Source organism: Lynx rufus, unplaced genomic scaffold (genome assembly GCF_022079265.1).
Source record: "Lynx rufus isolate CCGP_SWC_20201006 ecotype Redwood Valley unplaced genomic scaffold, mLynRuf1.p SCAF_2, whole genome shotgun sequence".
Lineage (NCBI taxonomy): Eukaryota > Metazoa > Chordata > Mammalia > Carnivora > Felidae > Lynx > Lynx rufus.
The window spans coordinates 129,610,568-129,638,266 of NW_025814834.1; the positions used below are offsets into that span (position 1 = coordinate 129,610,568).

The 27,699-nt window shown below is 40.4% G+C and overlaps 1 protein-coding gene across 1 annotated transcript in view; it reads left to right on the forward strand.

Annotated features, from left to right (window-relative positions):
- Positions 1 to 2,530: 2,530 nt before the first annotated feature.
- Positions 2,531 to 27,699, forward strand: part of AKNAD1 (AKNA domain containing 1) — a 38,442-nt gene continuing 13,273 nt past the window's right edge. Inside the window, exons 1-7 of the mRNA XM_047085386.1 lie at positions 2,531 to 3,520; positions 5,649 to 5,688; positions 6,298 to 6,446; positions 6,540 to 6,602; positions 11,749 to 11,879; positions 19,355 to 19,511; positions 25,957 to 26,042. Coding sequence (XP_046941342.1) covers positions 2,531 to 3,520; positions 5,649 to 5,688; positions 6,298 to 6,446; positions 6,540 to 6,602; positions 11,749 to 11,879; positions 19,355 to 19,511; positions 25,957 to 26,042 — 1,616 coding nt within the window. The remainder of the gene's footprint in view (positions 3,521 to 5,648; positions 5,689 to 6,297; positions 6,447 to 6,539; positions 6,603 to 11,748; positions 11,880 to 19,354; positions 19,512 to 25,956; positions 26,043 to 27,699) is intronic.

The window sequence follows — 27,699 nt, forward strand, 5'->3', positions numbered from 1 at the left end:
GTCCATTCATGTTGTTGCAAATGGAAGGACATCCTTCTTTCTTATCTTCTTCATCTACTCATCCACTGATGGCCACTTAGGTTGTTTCCATGTCTTGGCTGCTATGAATAATGCTGCAATAAACATGGAAGGGCCTATATCTCTCTGATATCCTGTTTCCATTTTCTTTAGGTATGTACCCAGAAGTAGGATTGTTGGATCATATAGTTGATCTATTTTAAATTTTTTGAAGAAACTCCGTATTGTTTTCCAGAGTAGATTAGCTGATTTACATTCCCACCAAGAGTGTTACAAGAGTTCTCTCTTCTCCACATCCTTGCCAATATTTGTTATCTCTTGTCTTCTTGATGATAGCCATTATAACTAGTTTGAGGTGATATCTCATTGTGGTTTTGATTTGCATTTCCTTGATGATGAATGATGTTGAGCATCTTTTCATGTACCTATTGACCATTTGGATGTCTTAGACACATTCTGTTTAAATTTATTTAGTGATAGTTTTCACTGCCAAACAATATATTCATTTATAGGTAGATTTTTAAAATAGTTTTAAAGCTTTTATAGAGATCATGTCTCATATATGCTGTTTCTTCCTTGATCCTTTAAATATTCCCACAAATGAGTACCTAGCCTTCTATATCTGGGCATTCTTCAGTATTGTCTTTTCTTCCTTCCTTCCTTCCTTCCTTCCTTCCTTCCTTTCTTTCTTTCTTTCTTTCTTTCTTTCTTGGCTTCATGCCCGGTGTGGAGCCCAACATGGGGCTTGAACTCAACCCTGAGATCAAGACCTGAGCTGAGATCAGGAGTCAGATGTTTAACTGACTGAACCACCCAGGAACTCCTTCTTTTTCATTTTTAAACTACAAATTACTGAATGCTCATTCTGTGCCAAACACTATGCCAAGAGATTTACATGCATTATCTCATGTTCTCCTAGCAATCCTGTGAACTAGGTATTATTATTCCTATTTTTCAGAAGAGGAAACTAAGACTTAGAAAAATTAAGTAACTTGCCTGAAGGCATATAGCTAATGAGTAGAGAAGCTGGAACTCACATCTAAGTCTCTCAACTCTTGCTTTCCCACTGTGCTCTTGACTTTCCTGGGAAGCATTTTTCCTTGTTCTTCAATTTGGGTTGGAGTAATCTTTAATTCTGTTCATGAAGATATGCCTCACTTCACAGTAAATATTAGGCACTAAATAATTCAAAGTAATGCTTCAGTGATTCTTCTCTTTCTCCCATCCTCCTCCTCCTCTCCCTATTCCCTCCTCCCCCTCTTCCTCTTCTTCCTCCTCTTCTTCTTCTCTTCTCCCTCCCTCCTTCCCTCTTCCCCCTCCCTCTTTCCCCCTCCTTCCCTCTCTCTCTCTCTCTCCTCTCCCCTCACTTTAAACAAAATATTTTTTTGATTTGAGTTCTCTAACATTGGCATATATCTATAAATTAAGATTTTGAACAATGTTTTGTAGATGTCTTTACCACATTTAGTTTGTACTCCTTTTTTCTTGGACAATTTAGCTCATTTTTTTTTTGGTCAAACATATTATTTTAGATTTTCAGGTTATCTAATAAACCACAAGTTCACAGACTCAGAAAAATTTAGAAGGGGAGAGAACCGCAGAGATCCACTCATCCAACCCTGTCATTATATGGTCAAGGGAGGTAGCTGGTGGCTGCAGGCCCCCTGGTTGAGTCAGAGCCTCAGTTACTCCACCTAAAACTGGAGGAAATCTTACTGCTTCTAAGGAGTTGTTCCACGAGTTCGCAAGTTGAGAAGAGGTATCTAAATGGATGTTTTTTTTACAGAGAGGGAGGGAGGCAAACCATAAGAAACTCTTTTTTTCTTTTACTTTTTTATATGTTTATTTATTTCTGAGACAGAGAGAGACAGAGCATGATCAGGGAAGGGATAGAGAGAGAGAGGGAGACACAGAATCAGAAGCAGGCTCCAGGCTCCGAGCTGTTAGCACAGAGCCAGCTGTGGGGCTCGAATTCCCGAATCCATGATCATGAGATCATGACCTGAGCTGAAGTTGGTCACTTAACTGACTGAGCCATCCAGGCACCCCTAGCCCTGCTACTTTAAAATAGTAATCTTTCACTTTCACCCTAAGTTCTTATTTTGTGGAATATATATTCCAAATAGCATTTCCTAAGAGAGATTGAAAAATACGTGCTCATCAACTGGAGATCAAATTCTCCCTCAAAATTTAATGAATGAAACATGTAAAACCTCCTCCCAACCTTTTTTTTTTTAATTCCTTGCTTATATACCACTTGGCTGAGCATTCTGCCTTCATATTTATAACTGAATTTCCCTAAATGAAAAGCATCCATTTTGTTCTGGTATAGACAGCAATATAAGCATAGTGTCATACATTATTCCAATATATTTAACAATGACGTTCTTCTTGTTTTGCACAGACTAGGAGACACAATGAAGACAACCAATGAAAACCAAAAGATCTACAGTTACAATTAAGAACATCAAAAAGAGGCAGCAAAGGACAAAGGAAGTCAGGCTGCACATACATGGAGGAAGCCAGTTTCTCAGAAGACACAACTCCTAAGCCACAGGAACATTTGCTTTTTGGTAGGGATTTCTCCCAAATTAAGATATACAGCGATTACAATTTTACCTCAAAAAATGACATCCTTGATGTCTCATATCAAATTATGTCAACAGTAGATGATCCTCAAAAAAAGGCCACATACAAAGAGATTTGTGGAAATGTAGACATAACCAAGACTTGGGATAAAATGACTGAAACTGTTGTTAACAAAAACTATGATAAAGAGAAACAATCCACCATAAATCTTGATATTCCAGCTAATGAAAGAGACCCTTCAAAGTCAAACCTTTCTGATATTTTACTCCATCATCTTTCCAAAGAGGAATTCTTAAAAGGTCAAGGCATTAATTGTGAAACTTTCCCTGAGATTTCTAATGCTGGCTGTTCTGATGAAGCCATTATTAAAAATATTATTTTGCACTATGCTAAGAATTCTTGGCCAAAAGAACAAACCCCGGAACTCACAGGCCCTCTCAGCCCCAAAAGGGATGATGAAAGCAGCAATAAGCTCTATTGTTCTCGAACTATGAGAGAAGAAAACACCTCTAATTTAGAAGAGCCAGTGGTTGCTGGAGAGAGCAGCTATCAAGAAACTTCAAATTTTCTAACTAAGATCAAGAGTCTACGTGATAAACCAAAAAGTTTCCAAGGGCAGCCACCCCAGAAACAACAGACTGAAAAAGCAATTTCAGGCAATTGGTTGAAATATGGCCATGACCAGGTTCATTACCAGTTCTCTGATTTCTTTAAGGTTGCTCCCAAAGTGAAAATCCCTAAAAATAACATAATTAATAAGCCACTTATAATAGATACAGAAGCCAGCCTTTCTCCTAAACTGAGAGATAAGTCAGTTATGATGCAAGATATTTTAGAAAGCATATCTAGGTCAAATTGTATTGAAAAACAAAAGCAGAAAAGGAAAACTACTGATTCTTCACAACAGACAGAGGTGAGTAAAAGTAGTCTCCAGGAAATGCATAATCTGGGCAACTTCCCATCCATATCAGTGGGCCTTTGCAAGGTGCATGGAACTGACTTCTAGTCTTTGACCCCTCAGAAGCTCAGTGGGTGTCTTCCTGAGAAGAATCAGGGGCTGGACAAACAACACACAATAGTATAAATTCCAAACTCTTTGACCTGGAATTTGAGTCCCCCCGCTGCCCTGCTTTTTTTTGCTTCATCCTACCCTTATAAACTTAGCTCCCATCCCTCAGGAGTCATCTTCAGTGACCTGGCTGGTCCCCAAGCTCTCTGGCCGCTCACCCACTGAGCTCCTGCCTTCCATGGAACATCCCACCTATGCCTATTCAAAATCTGGTCATTTTCATGGCCTCTTTCAATTCCCTGTTGGCCACAGGACTTTTCAGACCCTCACTCCCACTCCCATTCAGTCCTTCACATCCTCTTTTGTTTAGTTTTCTGTCAGAGCATTTATCTCAGCCTGTTTTGGATCATAATAATTTGGAAATATCTGTTTCTTCCACTAGATTTGAGTACTGTGGAGGGCAGTAACCTTGTCTTCATCTTTCCATTGCCTAATTCCCCTAGGGGCTTGGCCTTGTGTCTTCTATATATTACACCCTTAGTTATTAACGCTAAATCAGATCAAATTAAGATCTTTAATAACATAATCCAAGCTTGCTACATTGGTAACTAGTTAGTACCATTTTTTAAATGCTTATATTGGGATTTTTTTTTTTAAAGTAATCTCTGCACCCAACATGGGGCTTGAACTCACAACCCTGAGATCAAGAGTCGCAGGCTCTACTGATGGAGGCAGCCAGGAACTCCCAAAGACCAAATTTTGTTAATGTTTAATTTATACTATTTCCCCTTTCCTCATCTCCCCGTCCCCCCATCTATCTCCCAACACGTTGAGGCTCAGGGCCTCGATTATTTAAGATTCGGTGGTAAGGTAAATTCACATTAATGATCAAAGTAAACATTTCAGTTCTCTGGCACTTTGTCAGGACAGTATGATCTTTCCCTGAAGCTTTGTATGAAGGGCACTCTGGACTGAACACTCTATGCCTGTTTCCATTTCTACTCCTTCATGCTTCAACTCCCTTCTCTAGCAACTGAATGCTCTGGGGAGCTTGAACAGAATCCCTCCCCAACCCCCACCCCACCCCCTCCCCCCCTCCCCCCCCACACCTGAATCTAGCAGCTCCACTTGGCCTTGACTGGAATGCTTCTCTATGTCTGACATTGGCAAGTCTCAGGGGTCCTCATTCTGCTTGCACCCACCCCTGGGTGCACAGGGGTGCACAGTCCTCAGTGCCCTGAGGTTAGCAGGAACAGAAATGGATATTAGGCTCACCTCTCTCTGGCAATGGAAGTCTAAAGTCAGGTGTCTTATTTTCTCTAGTCCTGCTAATTGAGGTTGGAGAACTAGACTCTATCAGTTCTCTATCTGTCATATAGTTCAGACATTCATAATAACCAAAGTCTAATTTGATCACCACCATTTAGCTCTCTGGCACTAGCATGTTTCTGAGCTTTATGTGTAGACTCTCAAGGTGAGTCACTCTGGAATTTAAGCTCCTGTCCTGTTAGCTTATGACAAGTAAACAATCACTATCATGACATACATTTTGGAACTTAATGCATACTATTTTATATTATTCTCCAGAATGTGGCTACTGTGTGCATGGTGTTAGTGAGAGTACCAGTGACAGAGCTGCTGACAAGACCAACAATGGCCCCTGCCCTCATGGACTTCATGGTCCAGTTTTAGGAGAAACGTTTCAGTGTTCCCCACAATAGTATCAAACATGGTAGTAGTAACAGATATGGTAATATCTAACACTTAATCCTTGTAACAACCCTAGGAGGTAGGTTCTATTTGTACCCTTATTTTATTGCTGAGGAATTTGAGGTTTACAGCGATGGAGTCATTGCCTTGGGTCACTTGGGAGGTAAGTGTCAGAGTGGAATTCAACCTTGGCTTTGGGAGCCCAGCTCTTGACACAACTCTGGGCTGCCTCCATGATGACCACAACATTTTGGATCATTTTGAATAATGGCGTCACTGATCTGTGTCAACAATAATGTTTTCTTATCCTTTAATTGTGCAGATGGAGCCCACAATACATATTCACCAAGACAATCTCACAGGTACCAGCATTTTTATTTTATTTTATTTTATTTTATTTTTACGATTTATTTATTTTTGGGAGAACGCAAATTCAGGGGGGTGGGCAGAGAGAGGAGAACAGAAAATCAGAATCAGGCTCTGTGCGGACAGGCTGACAACAGCAAGCCCAATGTGGGGCTCAAATTCATGAACTGTGAGATCATGACCTAAGCCAAAGTTGGATGCTCAACTGACTGAGCTACCCAGGTGTCCCACTAGCATTTTTAAACTTCTGACTTAGATATACATTTTGAAAACTTTTTTTAAACTTTTTTTTTAACGTTTATTCATATTTTGAGAGACAGAGCATGAGTGGGGAGAGGCAGAGAGAGAGAGGGAGACACAGAATCTGAAGCAGACTTCAGGCTCAGACTGACAGCACAGAGCCCAATGCAGGGCTCGAACTCACAGACAGTGAGATCATGACCTGAGCTGAAGTTGGACGCTTAACTGACTGAGCCAGGCGCCCTGAAAACTTTTTTTTTAATAGCAAATGGTGATGGTTGCCACAGACTTCTGTTTTTAGTACTTCATAAATCTGCAGTAAAGTTGAGATGAACAGAAGCCAAAACCTATTCTCTCTTATACAGGAATAGAATCTGAGACAAGTCTCTTTAAGGTGTCATCAACCTCTCAGAAAGACCCTTGCCCAAGTTCTTCTTACATATTTCAAAAGATAACTGAAGGGAAACAGATGTGCCAGAAGTTAAAAGAACAGATTGACCAACTGAAGACTAAAGTAATATTTTAAAAGATTATGACCAATAGAAGTGACCAAATTCAGACATAAGACATCATGCAATTAATGAAATATTGCATTTTTTCACTACAGGTACAAGAATTTTCCAAAAGCATAGCACAGGACTCTCCTTGTCATTTGCAAGACAAGAAGCTGGTAAAAATTTTATCAAGTTTTAAACATCTTTGTTAGGGAATTTGATGTGCTTAAGTATGAATGACTTTATAGCACCATGTTTCCTCTACATTGGGGGGCATAGAAATGTTCTGGTGGAAATGTTTTGCTGGAGATTAAGGGCTGTGACCTCCAGAGGCCTAGCCTTGTGTTTCACATATGTTGTACCCTTAATTATTAATGATTAATTGAATTGAATTAAGACCTTTAATAATCTATTTCAAGCTTGATATATTTGGTAACTAGTACAAAATTTTGTCAACGTTTAATTTATACTATTTCCCCTTTCCCTCTACCCGACCTCTCAACATGCTGAGGTTCAGGATCTCCTTGATTATCTGGCTCAGGGGTTTGTGTTATAGGAGCTAAATGAACTTAGAGTTCTATTTCTATGTGTATTTATCCCTCGTTCATTCTCAGAGGAGTCTATTACTTATGGCTATTATTCCTCAGTGGCCACCCAACAATAAATCTGAGACCATGTAGGCTTAAGAGAATAACATGCCAGCTGTTATACAGGGCAAGTCCATCCAGAGTTGGTGGGTCCTGGGGGACACAGATTATAAAATTTGCCAATATCTGACAACTCAACATATAAAACTTTGAAAATTCAAACCTGATCTTAAAACTATGCTTTTCAGATGAAAATCTGTGATTTTCACATCCTTGCTTGTTGTTGCATTTAATCAAATCACTAATTTATATTGTAACCACAGTTCATCAGTGTCAGGGTTGTGGGAAGTTGGGGTGGAACATGGTAATGGGGCAAAAAGCTGAGATTGTTAGAGCCAGAAATGTGCAAAGTCAAAGACGTCATTCAGGCCACTGGGTCAGCAACAAGGCAGGTGGTCAGAAGTCCTGATGTGAAGGAGCACGAACAAAGCAATGGCAGGCTGTGCGGTAGAAACCAGACAGTATAGACAGAGGAAAGGAGGACTCAAATGTTAAGACACAGTTGATCACTCTCATTCATCTATTGTATTAATTAAATAACTTATTAATTAATTAATTGATTCAACATATACTTATCAGGTACTTCCTGTGTCCAAGACTCTGTACCAGGCACTAGAGATTTGGAGATAAAGAAACAATTTCTTTTTCAAGTGGCTTACAGTCTCCTGGGAACAGATAGGTAAATAGACAAGCAACATGAAGCTTGAGAAATAATGCTAATGGCAGCTTAGAAGCGGCTCACCCTTGACAGTTAGAGGGTACTTTGCAAGGCTCCCTGGAAGTGACTGACCTTGGAGTTTGGCACTGTAGGATGAATATGTATGAGATTGACAGGGTAGTTACAAAACAGTGGTCCAAGAAAAAGAATCACCAGTCACAATGGCACAGGGGACAGAAAACCCTGATGGGATGAGGAATCGTGTGGTACTGTAATTAGTCAGATGGAATCCAGGGTTCATGTGGTGAAGAGGAAGGGACAAGACAAGGACTATTCATGAAAGACCTTTAAACAATGCTAAGAAGATTATATTTCACCCTGAGGTTGAGTGAGGGGGCAACACGGGAGGACTGAAAGCCAAGAAATGGTGAGCACCATGGGGGCAAGACTTAGGGACAAAGCCTGGCTAGGAAGCCATACTCCAGGTAACAAGTTATGAGCGCCTGAACCAAAACTAGCAATGAGGATGAAAAGGGGGACAAATCTAAGAGTTTAACAAAGTGGTTGCACATTAAGAGGGGAGAAGAAAGGAAGGGAGGAGGCTTGGATGAGTTTCAGATTTCTAGCGTGGGCAACCAAGGCCAGGACTAAAAATGGAAGATCCAGTTCCTAATGGGTGTGGGAGGCAGGCAGGAGGCAAGGTGCCAAGTTCATTTTGAGGTCCCTGTAGGACATCCAATTGGAAAGATCCAGTAGGCAATTAGAGCAATGGATTTGGACCTCAGAGGAGTTGCTTGGGCCAGAAATGTAAATCTGGATATAGTTGTGGGTTGAAGCTATGAAGTATATGAAGTTTACTCCCAGGCAAACCTGCAGAGTAAGCAGTAAAGAAGCCCAAGGAAAGAATCAGCAAACAGGGGCAGGTAAAAGAGGGTTCCTCAAAGGAGACTGACAAGCAGTGACCTCAAAGCTCAAGGCAGACCTGCAAGGGGTGGAGCTGTAAAGCCAAAAGAAAAGAAGGGGGTATGGGTCACAACAACACATGTTCAAATAACAGGAAAAAAAAAATCAAGAAGTGAATTGGATTTGGCAACCAAGAGATCATGAGGGACCTTGACAAGCCCAGTTTTATTTAATGAAGTGATTCTGTAAAAGCCAGATTGCCAGAGTGAAGCAGTGAATGATAAAGGAGATATCAAAAAAGTCTGGTTTTGGGGTGCCTGGGTGGCTCAGTTGGTTAAGCATCTGACTTCGACTCAGGTCATAATCTCACAGTTTGTGGGTTTGAGTCCTGCGTCGGGCTCTGTGCTGACAGCTGAGAGACTGGAGCCTGCTTCAGATTCTGTCTCTCTCTCTCTCTCTCTCTGCCCCTACCCTGCTCACACTCTGCCAAAAATAATAAATAAATATTTAAAAAAATTTTTTAAAAAGTCTGGTTTTCAGGAACTGGGAGAACACAGATTTTTTTTTTCAACGTTTATTTATTTTTGGGACAGAGAGAGACAGAGCATGAACGGGGGAGGAGCAGAGAGACAGGGAGACACAGAATCAGAAACAGGCTCCAGGCTCCGAGCCATCAGCCCAGAGCCTGACACGGGGCTCGAACTCACGGACCGCGAGATCGTGACCTGGCTGAAGTCGGACGCTTAACCGACTGCGCCACCCAGGTGCCCCATAGATTTTTAAAGGGCTGAGCAAAGCAGAGGGAACTGGTTCAAGGCACTAGCCTTCTGAGGCCTCAATCCAGGAAGTTTCCCCTTGATGCTAGAGGATATGAGGGGATTCGTATTAGGGCAGAGATGAGAGTCAAGGTGATTCCTGACAGTGTCAGCCCTGGCCTGAGATTTCCAGGCCCATTTGATTCAGCATTGGAAGAAGGCCAGAGAGGGCGACACTAACCTTCTCAGCATGAACAACACAACAGAATGGAAAGCATCTGGATGTTGGAACAGACAATTTAGTTCTATATACTGGCTGTACGATCTTAGGCACTTCCCACCTCAGAGTTGCCATGAGGATTACATGAGGTACATTTATAGCTAGAAAACTGTGCCCTATCTTCTTCTGAGATATAACACAATTTAAATCCCAAGATCTTAAATTATAATTTGTAATTGACTTTCTCTCTTTTCTCTTTCCTTTGAACACCTAATTCCTTCTTACGTTTTCACTATCTGCATGCTACCAATTCCTAAATTCCTGGTCCTACCTTCTCATCTACAGCTCCAAATGTTTGTGTGTATCTTTACTTGGCTCTCCCACTCTTGCTGAAAATTCTACATGTCCAACATTGACAGCTCCATTCCAATCTGTTAGCCTTTCCAAATTCCTCAGTTTAGTCAGGGGTTCACATTCTTTCCGCCTCCCAAGCTAGAAACCTGAGCATTGTCAGTGAGATTTACAGTAGTACCAGGCAGGGTCCTGGCAGGAACTAGATGGTTTATTCCGATGGAACAACTGAGGGGAGTTTAATAAGGCATCGTTTTACAACAGTGTGGGTAAGGTTAAGGGAAACCAATAAGGGACAGAAAGCATCTCATAGAAGGAACAGTGGGGAAGAAAGAAAGGAGGAAGAGCAGATATTGGAGCCTAGGGAGAGTAGCTATAATGGTAGGAGTAGCTGACAAGCTCTGCTTTTGGTAGAGAGGCACAGCCAATCCACTGGGATACAGGCAGGAGGACGTCAGGGAAATAAAGACCCCTACCTCATCTTTCTTCATTTCCTCTCTTCTGTCATTGCTTTCCATTGACTGAAACCAATGCCAGGGCAGGGGAGCCTATTGGTGCAGTCCACTGAAGGTCAGCTTCCTGGCTGGGGCTCGGAGAAAGATGGAGGACAAATCTGGGTGGGGGGAACATGGAAGACATCTATCACACTTGCCATTTTTTATGCCCTATGGTCAATATGTTTCCAAACTTGGAATAATATTCAGATTTAATAATGATGATGGTGATGATCCTGGCACTAAGCATTAACTCATTTAATTTTCACAGTATGAGGTGAGGGCTATTATTGTCTCAGATGAGAAAACTAAAGTTTAGAGTTCAAACTGACTAAAATCATAATAATTATTAGGTGAAAGAGTCTGAACTTGAACCCTGGGGTGTCTGATCCTGTAACCCTATTGTTGTGTCCCTCCAACCATCCTTTCCTCTGCATGTTCATGGACACTGCCTGGTCCAGGCCTTCCTGAGCATCCTTCAAGCCTGATGTAGGTCTCACTTCTTCCACTGAGCCATGGCAAAGTGCCATGGCAAAGTCCTTGAATCCCATTTCTTTTCCCAACTGGAATAAAATCCCTGAGACTGATGTAACTTTTGTATTTCTCACACATTTGGCCCAGGGCCACGTATAGGCAGTGCTCAGGGAATATTTAGCTATTGGGGCTGCAGTGCTGAAACCTCTATACATCAAGACCAGACCTTAACCTGCACCATGTAAGTGTTAATCTGCACGAGGCTGCATGTGTTGATGTCTAGAAGACCCATTTGAAGCTCTGGCTAAACTTCCTAATGCCCCATCCCTCCAAGTGCCATAGACTCAAACTCAGATCCTCTAACTTCAGTCTCTTTTAAGGTCCTTGTGGCTTCAGACATACCTCCTAGAGCTCCAATTTCCTCCCATATACAATCGAGATAATAAAATCTACTTTGCAACATTTACAACATTGATGTGTGGATTAAGTAAGATAATGCTCAGGAAAGTGCTCTATAAGCTAAAAGCCATTCTGCAATAGCACAGGACTATTGATATCCTATTAAGGAGTTCAGAGGCCTCTGAGTGGGCCCTGGGGAAGAAATCGGAAGTCGCCGTATTGAAAAAGCTGTGTGCTAGAAGGGCGTTGTGAATGTGGAGATGACTGGGTTGCCTCTGTTTTAGATGTCAGTCTCTGAAACAAAACAATTGCCAGGAGAAGGATGGTGGCTTCATTTTGAAACTACCATAGTGTACACCCTTCTTGTATTTTGGGGGGAAACAACCACTCATGCGTGATTCTGGTGACTTTACTGCTACAGGTCCTGGAGAAACTGCAGGGACATCTTGAACTACTGGAGCAGGAGTTTAGGGACAACAAGGAGAAGCATCTGGCTTTGAAGCAAATTCACAGGCATGAATCCCCAGCTGTCGGTGACTTTGATCCAGAAAGGTCAGGCTTAAACTGTGTGAGGTGGAGGGGTCAGAGGCAACCTCCTTCAGGTGGGATTCTGATATGGCTGCTGGCTTAATGCTTGCACAGCCCCTGGCCTAGGGTCAGCAAAAACTGTGCCATCAGTGAACAAGTGTTAGCGCCTGAGACAAACAGTGTGGAACTCCCGCTACGTATAAAGTCCTGTTCTGGGCACTGACCCAGGTGGAGTCCTCCACATGAACAATTGTCCCCCAGAGGAGCAATTTTGTACTACAATCTTGCCCTTTGTTGTGTGTCATAACTGGTTCTGAGACCCAGAACAGTGTAAGAAAATCCTGGAAAGGCTCACACGCTAACCCCAGAGGGCCTTCTCTCTAAGTTCCTTGTGTCCTGGCCTTCATCCCACTCCTTCCTCTGTCTCCCCTGCCTGGTTCTTCTGTCCTTCCCTTTTTCCCCCTTTTCTTTCCTATCCACAGACAATTCCAAAGGGGCAGTGGGTATGAGAGGACCATTGCTAGGTTGGTTAATGTGGGGGTGAAGAACCCACAAAGCCTGATAAATTTAGGGAAAATGTTAAAGCTTGAAGTCAAAATGACTTCTGAGTTAATTCACATTAGAAACTTGGATGCAAACTCACTGAAGTTTCCAACTGGCCATTTTTATGGCCCTGTGCTCCTCTCTCTCCAATCCAAACAATTTTAAGATGTATTCCAGGACTCAAGGCTAGGATTGTTTCCATTTAATTTCCTGGTATGAATTAAAAGAATCCATTTAGGAGACTTAATTTCTGTAAGTTCAACTCTTTCTATTCATTGCATTTTTACACGGAATCTTTCTTGATGCCACATTACTTTAATGGTTTATATTTCGGCACTAGTGTCCTGAGGTATTTTTTCCAAAGTACAATTTCACCTTTTCAAAATGAATGAAATCTCTGTCTACTGTTATTTCAATACTGAGTAATTAGACAGCAAGGATGAGGTTTTAATATTGATTTTTTTTTGCCCAAAGGCTTATTTTGTTTTCTGGGAAAAGAAAGATCTCTACATACTTTCACTATTTATTTAAAAACTAATAGAGTAAGGATATTTATTTTCCGAGGAATCCCACTTGTCTAGGCAGTCATTTTAAAGTTGGGCCTCTGTGCACATTCAGACCAAAGTTATGCAACACCTTATTTATATCCTAGTTACACCCACAGTGTGCTGGACCCAGTATAAATCAAAAAAGTTTCAGCTGTAATTATGTCCCATATACAGGAAAAGCTTTCAACACTGGGGCAAGGGAAGGACCCAGTCTCTCCGAAACTCGGTTAAAACCACCTCAGAGCAAGCAAGGCTGCTCGGTTTGACACTGGTCCTCTTGTTCTCACATGGGCATAATGTGGCAGTGAGCAGAACCCCATACAATTAATTGTCCAGAACCTTCTAAGTGTTGAATCTAAAGGCCATTGTAGATGGCTTTCTGCAAGGGAAAGAATTCTGCAAGTTCATTGGCTAATTACTTGTTTAAGTCTGCTATGTGCTCTTACTAAAACCTTATTGGGGCACCTGGGTGGCTCAAGTAATTAAGCATCCGACTCTTGATTTCTGCTCAGGTCATGACCTCGTGGTTCATGAGTTTGAGACCCGTGCTGACAGTGTGGAGCCTGCTTGGGATTCTCTCTCTCTGACTCTCCCATGCACTCTTTCTCTCAAAATAAATAAACGTTAAAAAAACACAACAAACGTATTATTGCCTTTAAAAGGTAATATGCGGGGCACCTGGGTGGCTCAGTCGGTTAAGCGGCCGACTTCAGCTCAGGTCATGATCTCGCGGTCCGTGGGTTCGAGCTCCGCGTCGGGCTCTGTGCTGACAGCTCAGAGCCTGGAGCCTGTTTCAGATTCTGTGTCTCCCTCTTTCTCTGACCCTCCCCTGTTCATGCTCTCTCTCTGTCTCAAAAATAAATAAATGTTAAAAAAATTTTTTTTAAAATAAAATAAAATAAAAGGTAATATGCAAAAATAGTTCTTTTATTTCATGCATCTTGTCAGAATGTTGTCTGATAGTCATTTCACACGCTGACCCCAGAAGTCAAGGAGTCAAGAAATGGGGTTCTGCCTCCACCAATCCCTCTCTCTGATATTATCAACATACAATCTTGTCTTCTGCTTTACGGAAAAGATCACAAAATCCCTCGAAAATGTCTTTTCTCCATCTCCAGATCTGCATGTTTTCACCTCCTCTTTCTTCCTTCACTCACCTCCAATCCATCTGGCCCTGGTCCTTGGGCCCATTTCTTCCCACTACCTTCAGGTCTATCTCCACCATTTCAGAACTTCCTTCAAATTTTCAGCCTCTCCTTGTCCTCTGCTTAATTCTCATTTGCCTGCTAGATTAGAGCATATTTTCCTATATTTTACTTGATTATCAACAGTTTTCCATGCATAGATCTTTGTCCCACTGCTTGCTGAGTACAGCAGCCTTTCCCACGGGATGAAAAGGCCACTTTTATCATATAAAAAACCCTCCACATATAGATAGGACTGGTTCTCTTCCATCCCATTGATCTGCGTTTCTATTTCTACATTAACCACACAGTTTTAAATTAGTATAGTCTAGGGGTGCCTGGGTGGCTCTGTCGGTTGAATGCCCCACTTTGGCTCAGGTCATGATCTCATGGTTTGTGAGTTCGAGCCCTGTGTTGGGCTCTGGGCTGACAGCTCAGAGCCTGGAGCTTGCTTCAGATTCTGTCTCCCTCTCTCCTCTCTCTCTGCCCCTCCTCCACTCATGCTCTGTCTCTTTCTCTCTCAAAAGTAAACATTAAATAAATAAATAAATACATAAATAAATAAATTACTATAGTCTAGTGTATATTTTGACATATTTCTTCTTTAAATTTTCTTTAGCTGTTCTTGAACACCCTTCTTACTAATAAACTTTATAAATAGCTCACCAAACTTCCTTAGGGACATGCCACTCGAATTTTGTTCAGAATTGTGTTGAATTTACAGATTAGAGAAGAGTTGAAATCTTTGCAATGAGTAGTCCCATCCAGGAGCATGTTTTCTTCATGCAGATTCCATGCATGTTTTGTTAGATTTATTCCTACCTATTTTGTAGGTTTTCTCAGCATTATTAACAGATGTTTTCTGTAATTGATATACAGGAAATAAAGAAAAACAATATATTTAACTTCTGCTGGGCTATCTTATGTATTTCTGTTCATAGTGTTTTTTGATTAGCTGTTGATTGTCTTAGTTTTTAGGTATGACAATCATAGCATTTGAAAATAATGACAGGTTCCCCCAACTCCCATTTCCCCCTAAATATTTATACTTTATCTTTTCTTCCCTGATTCTTATATATCATATTTTTTAATCAGTTTATTTTATTTGCTAGGTTTTCCAAAACAATGTTAAATAATACTAGCAAAAGCAACCATTCTTTTCATATTCCAAACAGTAATGGGATTTTTTTCAAGTATGACTCTTGCTGTAGTTTCAAGTAGATAAGTTTATCAAGAAAGTTTTCTTCTATTCTTGATTTACTAGGATTAGATTTGTTTTTTTAATGTTTTAATGTTTACTCAAATGGGATTTAGAAATCTATTTAGTTTATTTCCTAACTCTATTAATATAATAATAAAATGTATTCATAAATATCCTAATGTTTAGTTATAGAATGATTGGGAAATTTTTCCCTTTTCTTTTTATGTTTCAAAAGGGTTAAAATCTTACTAGAACTTACCCATAATCCCACTTGGATTTGGTGCCTTTTGGGCTGGTGGATTTTTGATTATTTTTTCTATTTTTCTCTGGTTACTAGTTTTTTTCCAGATTTCCTACCTCTTTTTGAGTAGATTTTAATAATTTATGTTTTTATAGAGACTTGTCCATTTCATCTAGATTCTAAACTGTATTGGCATCAAGTTGTTCAATCCCATTTGATTTAAAATTTTTCTTCTGGCATATTTCCTTTCTCATTCTTAATGTTACTTATGCTTTTCAGTCAGACTTTCCAGTGGTTTCTTTTATAGATATTTTCAAAGACAATGTTTTATTTTATTAATCAAATTCTTTTAAATTATATTTATTTCTCCTTTTGGGGGGTTCATTTGGTAGTTCTTTTTTCTATTTTCCTGTTTTGGATACTTAGTTTACTGATTTTGAACTTTGCTCCCTTGTAAATGCATGCTAAAGCTATAAATTTTTCTCAGAGTACTGCGCTAGCTACATTACATTGGTTTTATATGTTTTTTTCACATTTATTATTCACTTATAGAGTATCCTTAATGTCTATTAACCCAAGAGTTAGTAAGATGAGTGTTAAAATTTCCAATTAGTTGTTTTTTCTTGTTGTTGCTATCTTTTTGTTATTAATTTCCAGTGATCAAATTTTTAAGACTTTAATTTTTTAAGACTTTAATTTTTAAGAGCATTTTTCATAGGAAAATTGAGAGGAAGATACAGAGATTTCCCACATACCTCTGCCTGCACACATGCATTATCACCATTATCACCCCTCACCAGAGTGGTACATTTGTTACAACTGATGAACCTACACAGATCCTAACTGTTCAAAGCCCATTTTCTGCATTAATAGTTTACTGTTGGTACTGTACATTCTATGGTTTTGGACAAATGTATAATGACTTGTATCCATCTTTACAGCATCAGAGAATTTTCACTGCCCCAAAAATCATCTGTACTCCACCTATTCATCTCTCTGCCCCCACCCCAACCCTTGGCAACCACTGATCTTTTTACTATTGCTATTTATTGCTTTTTACTATTTCCAGAATGTCACATAGTTGGAATCATGCAATGTGTAGACTTTTCAGATTGGGCTTCTTCCACTTAGTAATATGCATTTAAGGTTCCTACATGTCTTTTCACAACTTGATAACTCATTTTTTTTTTTTAGTGATGAATAATATTCCATTGTCTAAATGTACCATAGTTTATTTATCCATTCACCTCCTGAAGGACATCTTGGTTGCTATCAAGTTTGACAAGTTGAATATAGTTGCCATAAACATCTGTGTTCACGTTTTTGTGTTGACATAAGTTTTCAACCCCTTTGGGTAAATACTGAGTGCATTGGATTGTATGGTGAAAATATGTTTAATTTAAAAAAAAACTGTCAAACTGTCTTCCAAAGTGGCTGTACCATTTTGCATTCCCACCAGCAGTGAATAAGAGTTCCTATTGCTCCACATCCTTGCCAGCAATTGGTATTGTTAGCATTCCATATTCTGACCATTCTAATAACGTATAGTGGTATCTCATTGTTTAAATGTGCATTTCTCTGATGAACTATAATATGGAGCATCTTTTCATATGCTTATTTCCCATCTTTATATCTTTGTTGGTGAGATATCTATTAAGGTCTGTAGCACATTTTAAAATTGGGTTGTGTGTGTTTTTTTATTGTTGAGTTTTAAGAGTTCTTTGTATATTTTGGGTACTAGTTGTTTATCAGAAATGTCTTTTGCCAATATTTTTTCCTGGTCTGTGGCTTATCTTCTCATTTTCTTGACATTGTCTTTCTCAGAACATAAGTTTTAATTTTAATGAAGTCAAACTGATCAATTATTTCTTTCAGGGATAATGCCTTTGGTGTTGTATCTCAGAAGTCATCACCATACCCAAGATTATCTAGGTACTCTACCATGTTATCTTGGAGTTTTATACTTTTGCATTTTACATTAGGCCTGTGATCCATTTTGAGTTAATTTTTATGGAGGATATAACATCTGTGTCCAGATTCAAATTCTTTTTTCCACATGGATGTCCGTATGTTCCAGCAGCAACTGTTGAAAAGACTATCTTTCTTTGCTCCATTGTATTGCCTTTTCTCTTTTCTCAAAGATCAGGTGACTATAGTTATGTGGGCCTATTTCTGGGTTGTCTATTCTGTTCCACTGATCTATTTGTATAGTCTTTCACCAATACCACACTGCTTTGATTGCTGTAGCTTTATAGTAAGTCTTGAAGTTGGGTAGTGTCAGTCCTCCAACTTTGTTCTTGTCCTTCAATATTATGTTGGCTATTTTGAGTCTTTTGTCTCTTCATATAAACTTAGAATCATTTTGTCAATAGCCACAAAAGAACTTGTGGGGATTTTGACAGGGGTTGCATTAAATCTATAGATTGAGTTGGGAAGAATGGCCATCATGACAATATTGAGTCTTCTTATTCATAAACATTAATATCTCTCCATTTATTGAGCTCTTTGATTTCATTCATCAGAATTTTATGTTTCCCTTATACAGATCTTGTATATATTTTGTTAGATTTATACCTAAGTATTTCATTTTTTGGATCTTAATGTAAATAGTACTGTCTTTAATTTCAAATTCTACTCATTCATTGATAGTATATAGCAAAGTGATTCACTTTTGTACATTAAACTTGTACCCTGTAACTTCTCTATAATTGCTTATTAGTTCCAGTTTTTCTGTTGATTCTTTTGGATTTTCTACACAATCATGTCATCTGTGAACAAAGACACTTTTATTTCTTCCTTTCCAATCTGTATACCTTATATTTTCTTTTCTTATTGCATTAAGTAGGACTTCCAATGCAATGTTGAAAAGGAGTGGTGAGAAGGGACTTCCTTGCTTTTTTCCTGATCTTAGTGAGAAAACGGTGATATAATTATTAATGATTTGGAATTTGTTGAGATTCTTCTTTGTGGATTAATATAAGGTAAATTTTTATAAATGTAATGGATTTGAGGAAAATGGGTTCTTCCTGAGTAAAATAGGTATTTATATTTATAGATACATTTACACATATACATATATGTATACATGTATATATATATATGTACAGATGCATATAGATCCAGCTTGTTAATCAAATTCTTCAGATAGTTCATTTCCTTCCTCTTTTCAATTGATATAAATCATTATTTCCATAGAATCATAGCTCTTAGAACTGTAAAGGATCTCAGGGTGCCTGGATGGCTTCGTCAGTTAAGCATCTGACTTCAGCTCAGGTCATGATCTCTGTGGTTTGTGGATTTGAGCTCCATGTCGGGCTCTGTGCTGACGGCTCAGAGCCTGGAGCCTGCTTCCAATTCTGCATCTCCCTCTCTCTCTGCCCTTCTCCCACTTGTTCTCTCTCTCTCTCTCTCTCTGTCTCTCAAAAATAAATAAATGTAAAAAAAAATTAAAAAAAAAAAAGAACAGTAAGGGATCTCAAAATAATTAGATCCAGGTAAGCACAGTATTGTTTTCCCATGTTATAGTTGAGACATTGGAGGCACAGGAAGATTAAGTGATTTTCCCAAGGATACACAGCTAATGAATAACAAAATGAGGATTAGAGCCCAGGCCTTTGGAATGAAACTCTAAACAGGATGCATGTCAGGGCGGGTGTCCATTATCCTTCCTGTCTGAAGCCAAACCACCTTAATAATATAGACCAATGCTATATTCAAGAACTGTTGTTACTAATTAGAATGTTGACTGCATATCCAATAAGATGCTTGTTTATGTTTATTAGAGAAGTGGAAGGTGAAATCTTCAAGTTGGAGATGCTACTTGAAGATGTTAAGGAGAAAATTAATAAGGGCAAATATACGTCAGCCGTCTGTCTTCCCGAGAGTTCTCCAATCATCCCTGATGACTTGGCATCCACATCCTCTCCACCCTCAAATGAGGTAATACAGCAACCTACAGCCTAATTTTATGCCAGGAAAAGATGTTTTTTATGCATTTATAGAATCCTAATTCATGAACTCATGAATTCTATTTTAATATCTCATGAAAATTTAACTTTCCAAAGTCCCATGGAACCAGCTTTTAAAAATTAGAAGCTATTTTAAGTGTTGGTTTTTGAAATATCTTAATAGTTTAAGATGTAACAACGCAGTTTAAACTGATGAACCACTGAAAAGCTATTTCTTCTGGATGAATAGCAACATTTTTGTGGATCGTGCCTGGAAGAAATAATTTTTCTTCTTAATAGTTTTATATTCCCTCTTCTACATAAAGAATAACATACTCAGCAGGAAGAACTATTTTCCACGAGTCCACTTCTGCATTTTCCTTCTCTCAAGTTCAATTCTTTTGGATTGTTTACATATGCAAGATTAGGAATTCAAATCAATCACCACCCAGTATTTCTACACTTTTTGTCTTTGTGGCCTCAACTATCAGAACATTCAGACTAAATTAAAGTTCTGAGAAACTGAATCATCTGGATAATTGCCTTAAATTGACTCTTTTGTTTCAGACAAAATTTGCCTGTGGCTGACATTCAAAATCTGAATAGGTTTTTGTTAGAGTTAAGAACAAAATGCTGAAGATTATATAAATATTAGCCTTGCCAGAGAAGTGCAGTTGCCCCTTCAAAACAACCTGCCCAGCAAAATTTCATCCATTTATATAACCTTGACACAATGCCTCCCCATCCCAGGCAGAATTCTTTGTTCCGACCTCTGTGCCCCCACAGCACTGTGTCTCATTTGTCCCTGTGCCTTTATACCTATCTTTTTATCCCAAACATCTGACTAAACGCCTGGTGTAGCATGAATGCTCAGTATAGTAACCTCTGAGCCCTTGTGGATTTAATAGTTTCAACACCTCACAACTGTCTCCAAGGTTCACAGCACTTTATGCCTACAGTTCTGAACCTGAACTAGCTTCCAGGTGGTGCGAGGGAGCCCAGGAGTCAGCTTAGCCTTCCGCCCAGCAGCTCCCTCAGGTCTGGGTTTGCTCTTCTTTATTTGGTCCCAAGTTTACAGCACTTGCTGTGAAATAATGAGAACTCTGTAACTTTGTGATAAATAGCCCTGAAAAGAGAGTCTACTGCTAGGATCATTCATTCCTTCATTCATTCAGGTACTTTTCAGGTATCGGGGTAGAACGTAAACAAAGCAGGGGCACCTGGATGGCTTAGTTTGTTAAGCGTCTGACTTTGTCTCAGGTCATGATCTCACAGTTCGTGAGTTTGAGACCGGAATCAAGCCCTGTGCTGACAGCATCGAGCCTGGAGCCTGCTTCAGATTTGGTGTCTCCCTCTCTCTCTGCCCCGGCCCCACCCCTGCTCACACTCTGTCTCTCTCAAAAATAAATAAACAGGGGCGCCTGGGTGGCGCAGTCGGTTAAGCGTCCGACTTCAGCCAGGTCACGATCTCGCGGTCCGGGAGTTCGAGCCCCGCCTCGGGCTCTGGGCTGATGGCTCGGAGCCTGGAGCCTGTTTCTGATTCTGTGTCTCCCTCTCTCTCTGCCCCTCCCCTGTTCATGCTCTGTCTCTCTCTGTCCCAAAAATAAATAAAAACGTGGAAAAAAATATTTAAAAAAAAAAAAGAAAGAAAAATAAATAAATAAACACTAAAAAAAAAAAAAGCAGACAAATTACTTGCCCTCCAGATGCTTACATTTCTGTGAGGGACACATACAATAAACAAAATGTGTGGTTACAGAATGTTAAAAGTGCGATGCATTTAACATTATACATTCCTGTGACTCTGAAGCCGAACTGCCTGGGTCTGAGTACTGGCTCTGTCACTCATCAGCTTTGTGACCTTGGGAAAGTTACATAACCCTCTCTGTGCCTCAGTTCCCTCCTCTGTAAAATAAAGATAATAAGATCTGCCCAAGCTTCCAAGTCCTCTTCTGCAAAAAGTCTCTGCAAACTGTAAAGCTCTGAACCAACAGAATTATTGTTTACTTCTCATTATAATTTTGTTATCATTTTAGGCCCACAGAGTTTTAATCCCAGCACTTCCAATTAATTTATAATGAAATAATCTCAAGTGTGGTCCCCAGACCAAGAGCATTAACATCACCTGGCAGCTTGTTAGAAATTGGCATGATGTTACAGTGTCAAGTTAATATAAGTAAAATATGTGAAACAGAGCCTGGCTCATAGAAAGCATACCTGGGTGTTAGCTCTCATGACTATTAAGTAATGGCATGTGACCAAAAGTCACTCACTGTGGGAGGGCAAAGTCACTCGGGAGACATGGTCAGGGAAGGTAAGATTTGAATTGAGTTGGTTGGGAGGGAGGGATGAGAAGGCAGTAGGTAGGTGAAGAGTCTGGGGACAAGGACTCCAGGTAGGATGCGATGGTGCCTTAGGGGTGGGGTGGTGATGCTGGAGCCCTTGGTGCCCTTTCCCATGGGAACTGATTGGAGCCCTTTCCCCTGGGACTGCAACCCTAAAGGCAGTCCCTCTGTGTGGCTCCATGGATTCCCAAGGAACACTGGGGCCATCCTTTGGAGCCCATGTGGGCGTGAGGGGACAAAGGGCACCCCGGCAGGAGGACCCCCTCCTCCGAGGGGCTTGGCGGCCTGGCCCCACAGCCCTGAGTCCTCAGCCCTGCAGGCCCCCCTACCAGCTCCCTCAACACAGAGACAGGCCCCTTCCTTCTCAGACAAGTTCCCAGAGGAAAGAGGGAGAGTGGCCACATGATGTCCCCATCACACCCTACCTTAGGTTGCTCCTTCCCATTATCCCAGGAATGCTGAAATTAAATTCCCACTGACTCTTAGGCAAATAATCCTCCAAAGTGAGACTCTCACGTAGCCTAAGAACTGATTCTAAAAACTTCCTTAAAAAACAAAACAAAAATACCAAATCCCAAACGACAACAACAACAACATGAAGTAACTAGATCAAATGGCCATAAGGTTATCCTCTGATTCCAGGGTCATGTCCAGCAGCCCAGTCCTGCTTAGTTCAGTTCATTCGGTTGAATCTCTGACCATAACCAGTGTTACTTACTGAATGTGGCTCTGAAACTGGCATTGTTGAGATCACATGGCTCTTATACTAACACCTTGGGTGTTAGTGCTGGAGACAGCTGCTGGTATTGCTAATGATTCCCACTCTCTCAGCACTCAGGAAACACCAGTCTGAGGCACCTGTTCTAGATCAGGGCTTCTCCAACTGCAGTGCATCTAGGAATCGTCTGCAAATCTTACTGGATGCAGGCTTGATTCAGTGGGTCTGGGGTGAGCCTGCAATTCTATAGTTCTAACAAGCTCCCAGGTGATGCCAATACTTCTGGTCTGGGGACCACACCTTGAGAGTATTTCTTTTCTTTTTTAAAAAAAATGTTTAATGTTATTTATTTTTGAGAGAGAGAGAGAATAGAGTGTGAGTGGGGGAGGGGCAGAGAGAGAGAGAGAGACAGAATCAGAAGCAGGCTCCAGGCTCTGAGCTGTCAGCACGGAGCCGATGAACCATGAGATCATGACCTGAGCTAAAGTCTGATGCTTAACCAACTGAGCCACCCAGGCACCCTGAGAGTATTTCATTATGAATGAATTGGGAGTACTGGGATTAAATAAACCCCCCTGGGTCTAAAATGATAATGACAAAACTATAATAAGCAGTAAACAGTAATAGTTCTGGTGGTTCAAAGCTCCACAGTTTGTGAAGACTAGGCAGAAGAAGAGTTGGAAACTTAAGAAGGTAAGATTTGCCCAGGACAAATACCACAGGACACTGGATCCCCCAGTTCAGGTGGGGGGCACCTGCCTACATTATGCTCATGTAAATCTGCCTTAAATGTGAAGTGCAGGGCAACCCCCGTAGGCCTAAAAGTGAGAATTGATCAAAGAAAACACAGGGAAAACCCTTTATTTTTTAATTATAAAAATGATTCATGCTTACTGCAAAAAAAAAAAAAATTAGAAGGTAGAAAAAAAGTATAAAGAAGAACATTTCAAGAAAGAAAAAGCATAGCTAATATATTAGTGTGCATCTGCCCAGTCTCTTTTCTTCTCTGCATACACATATACATTTTTGCAAAAATGAGATCATACTGTATGTATTGGTGTTTTATAGATGTTTTTTAATGTTTATTTATTTATTTTGAGGGGGGTGGGGTAGGGGAGGGCAGAGAGAGAGGGAGAGAGAGAATCCCAAGCAGGCTCCACACTGGCAGCACAGAGTCCGATGCAGGGTTTCATCTCATGAACCGTGAGATCCTGACCTGATCTCAGGTCATTGAGAGTCAAATGCTTAACTGACTGAGCCACCCAGTCAGGCTATACATATAGTTGCCCCATACGTATTGTTTTATGATGCTTTTTTTTTTTCATTTAACATTCTATTGTGGGCATCTCAACAATCACTTAGAATAAATCTATAGCTTCATTTTTAAGGATTCCATTGTATTTCATTATACCAATTCATTTAACCAGTCCCTTGTTGATGGACATTCAGGTTTTTTCCAGTTCTTTGATATGATAAACACTGCTTCAGTAACATCATTTTATATGCAAGCTTTTGGCCATACTTGATATTTCCTTAAAATAAAAACCTAGGGGGCGCCTGGGTGGCGCAGTCGGTTAAGCGTCCGACTTCAGCCAGGTCACGATCTCGCGGTCTGGGAGTTCGAGCCCCGCGTCAGGCTCTGGGCTGATGGCTCGGAGCCTGGAGCCTGTTTCCAATTCTGTGTCTCCCTCTCTCTCTGCCCCTCCCCCGTTCATGCTCTGTCTCTCTCTGTCCCAAAAATAAATAAACGTTGAAAAAAAAAATTTTTTTTAAATAAAAACCTAGGAGTGCAGTTAATGGTTCAAGAGGCACAGAGTGCAAATTCTGATAAGCTGGCCCTTAGCAAGGTGGTATCTGTCCAGCTGTGCACGGGAAAGGAGATGTGTTCACCTGAGTGCACCCTGGGTATTTTTTTCCAACCTCTGCTAAAGTGATAAGTGAAACCAGTTTCTCATTGTTTTCATCTCTATTTCTTTGACTATTTATGATATTTAACTCATTTTCATGTTTCTTGGCCATTTGACAACATCAACATTTTAACTAATATTTGCAAAACTGAAACCGCAGCCACTTTTTTTAAGGCAGACATATTGAAAAATATTAAGAACCAATAATGTTCAATATTGAGGTTTTTATTGCACAAAGTGCTCTGACAAATGCACAAAGGAGTAGTAAAATTATGGTTAATAACACAAACATATGGGTAAAGGTTCAAATCCCCGCTCTGCCACTTACACCCTGTGTGACCTTGCCAGGTTGCTTAAATCCTCTGAGCCTCAGATGATTAAAAATGGGCATTAAAATGGGCACAACGTTTCAGGATGGTGGGAAGGAACAAAGGAGGCTGTATGAGAAGCACGTGACCCAATGAGTGATCAACAAATGGTTGTTTTTATTAATAGGGAGACACTGAAACCCTCCAAAAAATTAATGGACAAAGGATATGAACTAGAAGTCACAAGTAGGAAACACAGCCAATAAATAAGCACATGGGAAAATGTTTATCTCCTTTAATAATAGAGGAAATGCTAATTAACACAAGGTGCCACCTTCCCCCTCTTGAAATTACCAAAAACATTTTCAAGGATAATTCCTGATGCAGAGGAAGGTGTGGTCAAACTGAGCTGCCCACATTTTGGCGGTTGTGTAATTCTTACCACGTTTGTGGAAAGCAATTTGGCAATATGTATCATCATGCAAACATGTTCACAACCTTTGACCTAGACATTTCCTAAGGAAGTAATTCAAAATATGGAAAAAGCTATCTGTACAATGATGCTTATGCCAGCATTGTTTATAATGGTGAGAAGAGCACGGTTTCTGTTTACATAAAGGGTAAAACCATAGTAAAAAAAATACACACGGGGCACGGGGGTGGGGGCGGCGTCAGGCCTTTTTGGTGAAGTAGTGTAATTTCTCTGTGTTAAAAAGGGACATATAGACACTTTAAGCCTCTAAGTGATTTCTAAATCCCATTTTAATTCAGTTTAATGCATTTCTTTGGAAAAGCTTTTAAACCTCTACTAACAGTGGTCAGATTGATGGATTTAAGTATCTTCTTAAATCTGTTCATCCCCTGGTGGAGCTTGGGGTCATTTGAAACTAAGGAAAGAAAAAAGGGGGGTGCAGGGGAAGTATTCTCTCATCTGTAAACTAGATTTTCAAATGTTTGGAGAAGGAAAGAAACCAAGCCAGTGTTGCAGCCTTCTTTCTTTGAGCCCCAGGCCATTACAACACAGACCCCATCGAGGGAGTGAGAAATCAGAACTGAAGGAGTCCTGGAGTGGTGAGTTTGGCTGCCTCTGTGTGTGAGCAGCGGAGGGATGAGTCACTTCCTCAGTCACATCCACATCTGTCTGTGCTTTGTGGTGCAGGAGAACCCCAACAACACCTCAGGAAGGCCCAGTCGTGCAGAGACAGCCAGTCCAAGCTGGGCCTGTAGCCACCTGGTCTTTGAATGGTGAGGGCTTCTTGCTGCTAAATTCCCAGGGTGGGTGGGAGCCGGTGCTGGTATAATAGCTCCAGTGAGAGTGGGCGTCAACTACTGGAACAGGTGCCAGAAGCCACTGGCCAAGTTACAGAATCACAGATGTCAGGGCTGGGCATGCCCAGCCTCCCTCCTGATTCACAAACCCTTCTAGCAGTGGCTCGAGTGAGGAGAGCATCAGAGTCATTGGGGAGATTTTTTGATCATGCACATGCCTCAACCTCACCTAGTATATCAGACTCACCAGGGCTGGAGCCCTAGTAGGAATACTTTTAAATCTGCTCAAGATTCTCCTAAGTTCCCTTGGTTAAGAATCAGGGCTTCGGAACACGAAGGGTGGTTTGTCCTGTAGGCTGCATTTGAACATTATCCACACGGGAGATTATTGGGCACCATTGTATAGCAACTTCTCATGATGAGTGAAAATCTTCCCTGTCCTTCCCTCTGTCCCCAGTCCCACTGGAAATAAGCCTAATCCCATGTGTAGGGGTTAACTTCTCCCCATTCTTCAGCAAGAAATCTGGAGGTTACAAGCTGTAATTGTGCAAAAAAAAAAAAAAAAAGCTATAGATGTAAAATCCTAAGGAGAAATCCTTCGTGTTCTTAAAACTTTCTTTGGCTCAACTGTTAGGCCATATGGATTCAAAATCCTTTATTTGAAGCTTCTATCAGTTAGTGAGAGGCACCAACTCCAAGCTCAGGAGGCACTGTGGACTTCTGCCAAAGCTTGGCTAATTTACCTTCCAAAGGTCAAGAGTCAAGGAGGGAGGAGCAACCATACCTTGTGGTTTAGCAACCACTATTACATGCACATAATAAGCTCTAATAGAAGCAGATGACAAGGTCTGAAGTTAGAAAGCATTCCGCCACGGGAATGGGCACTTGTCATAAGTGTTCTACTGAGTTTCCGCCCCCTGAAAAAGGAAACAGCATGCTGTTTGTGCTAAATATGACCATGCGTCATCTGGTGTGGACCATTATTTTAACTGACATGCCAGTCATCAGCTTTGACCCTCCTTTTAAATATAGGAGGCAATAGTGATGCCTACTCCCTGAGTCACCACAGGCCCACTATTTTTATTTATTGAGTTAAACCTAGGTTTTGGGATTTTTTTTAGATTTTATTAAGTATAATAAAGATAGTTTGACATTTAAAAAACATTCTGATGAAGGATTCAAGGTACTAAATGTTTGTCTTTCAAATTCCTAGTCTAGAACTTCAGATACTCTTTACATACCAATTGTAAAGAGTATTGGCTCAATACTCTTGGCATTGGCATTGGCTTAAGGACCAATGTCCCAGACTAAATTTTCTGTTTTATCACGGACAAGAGGGAAGGAAAAACACAACCAAGTGCAAAATCAGATCTAACAATGCATCTAACGCTGGGGTGTGAAGTGGAGATACACATGATTTATAAATTGAAATCTTGGTAAACTACCTAATACTCCGAGGAATTAATTGAACAAAGGGCTATATATACTCTTTGCTCTTCTAAAAGATTTGATATCTCTCAGACAAGACATGTGCTTTATGAAGCTAGCTGGCCTTTGAGGGATATTTTTATATATACGCAGATCAATGGTCTATATGCTACATATAAAATGCAAATCCCTTTGTGTTATGTCT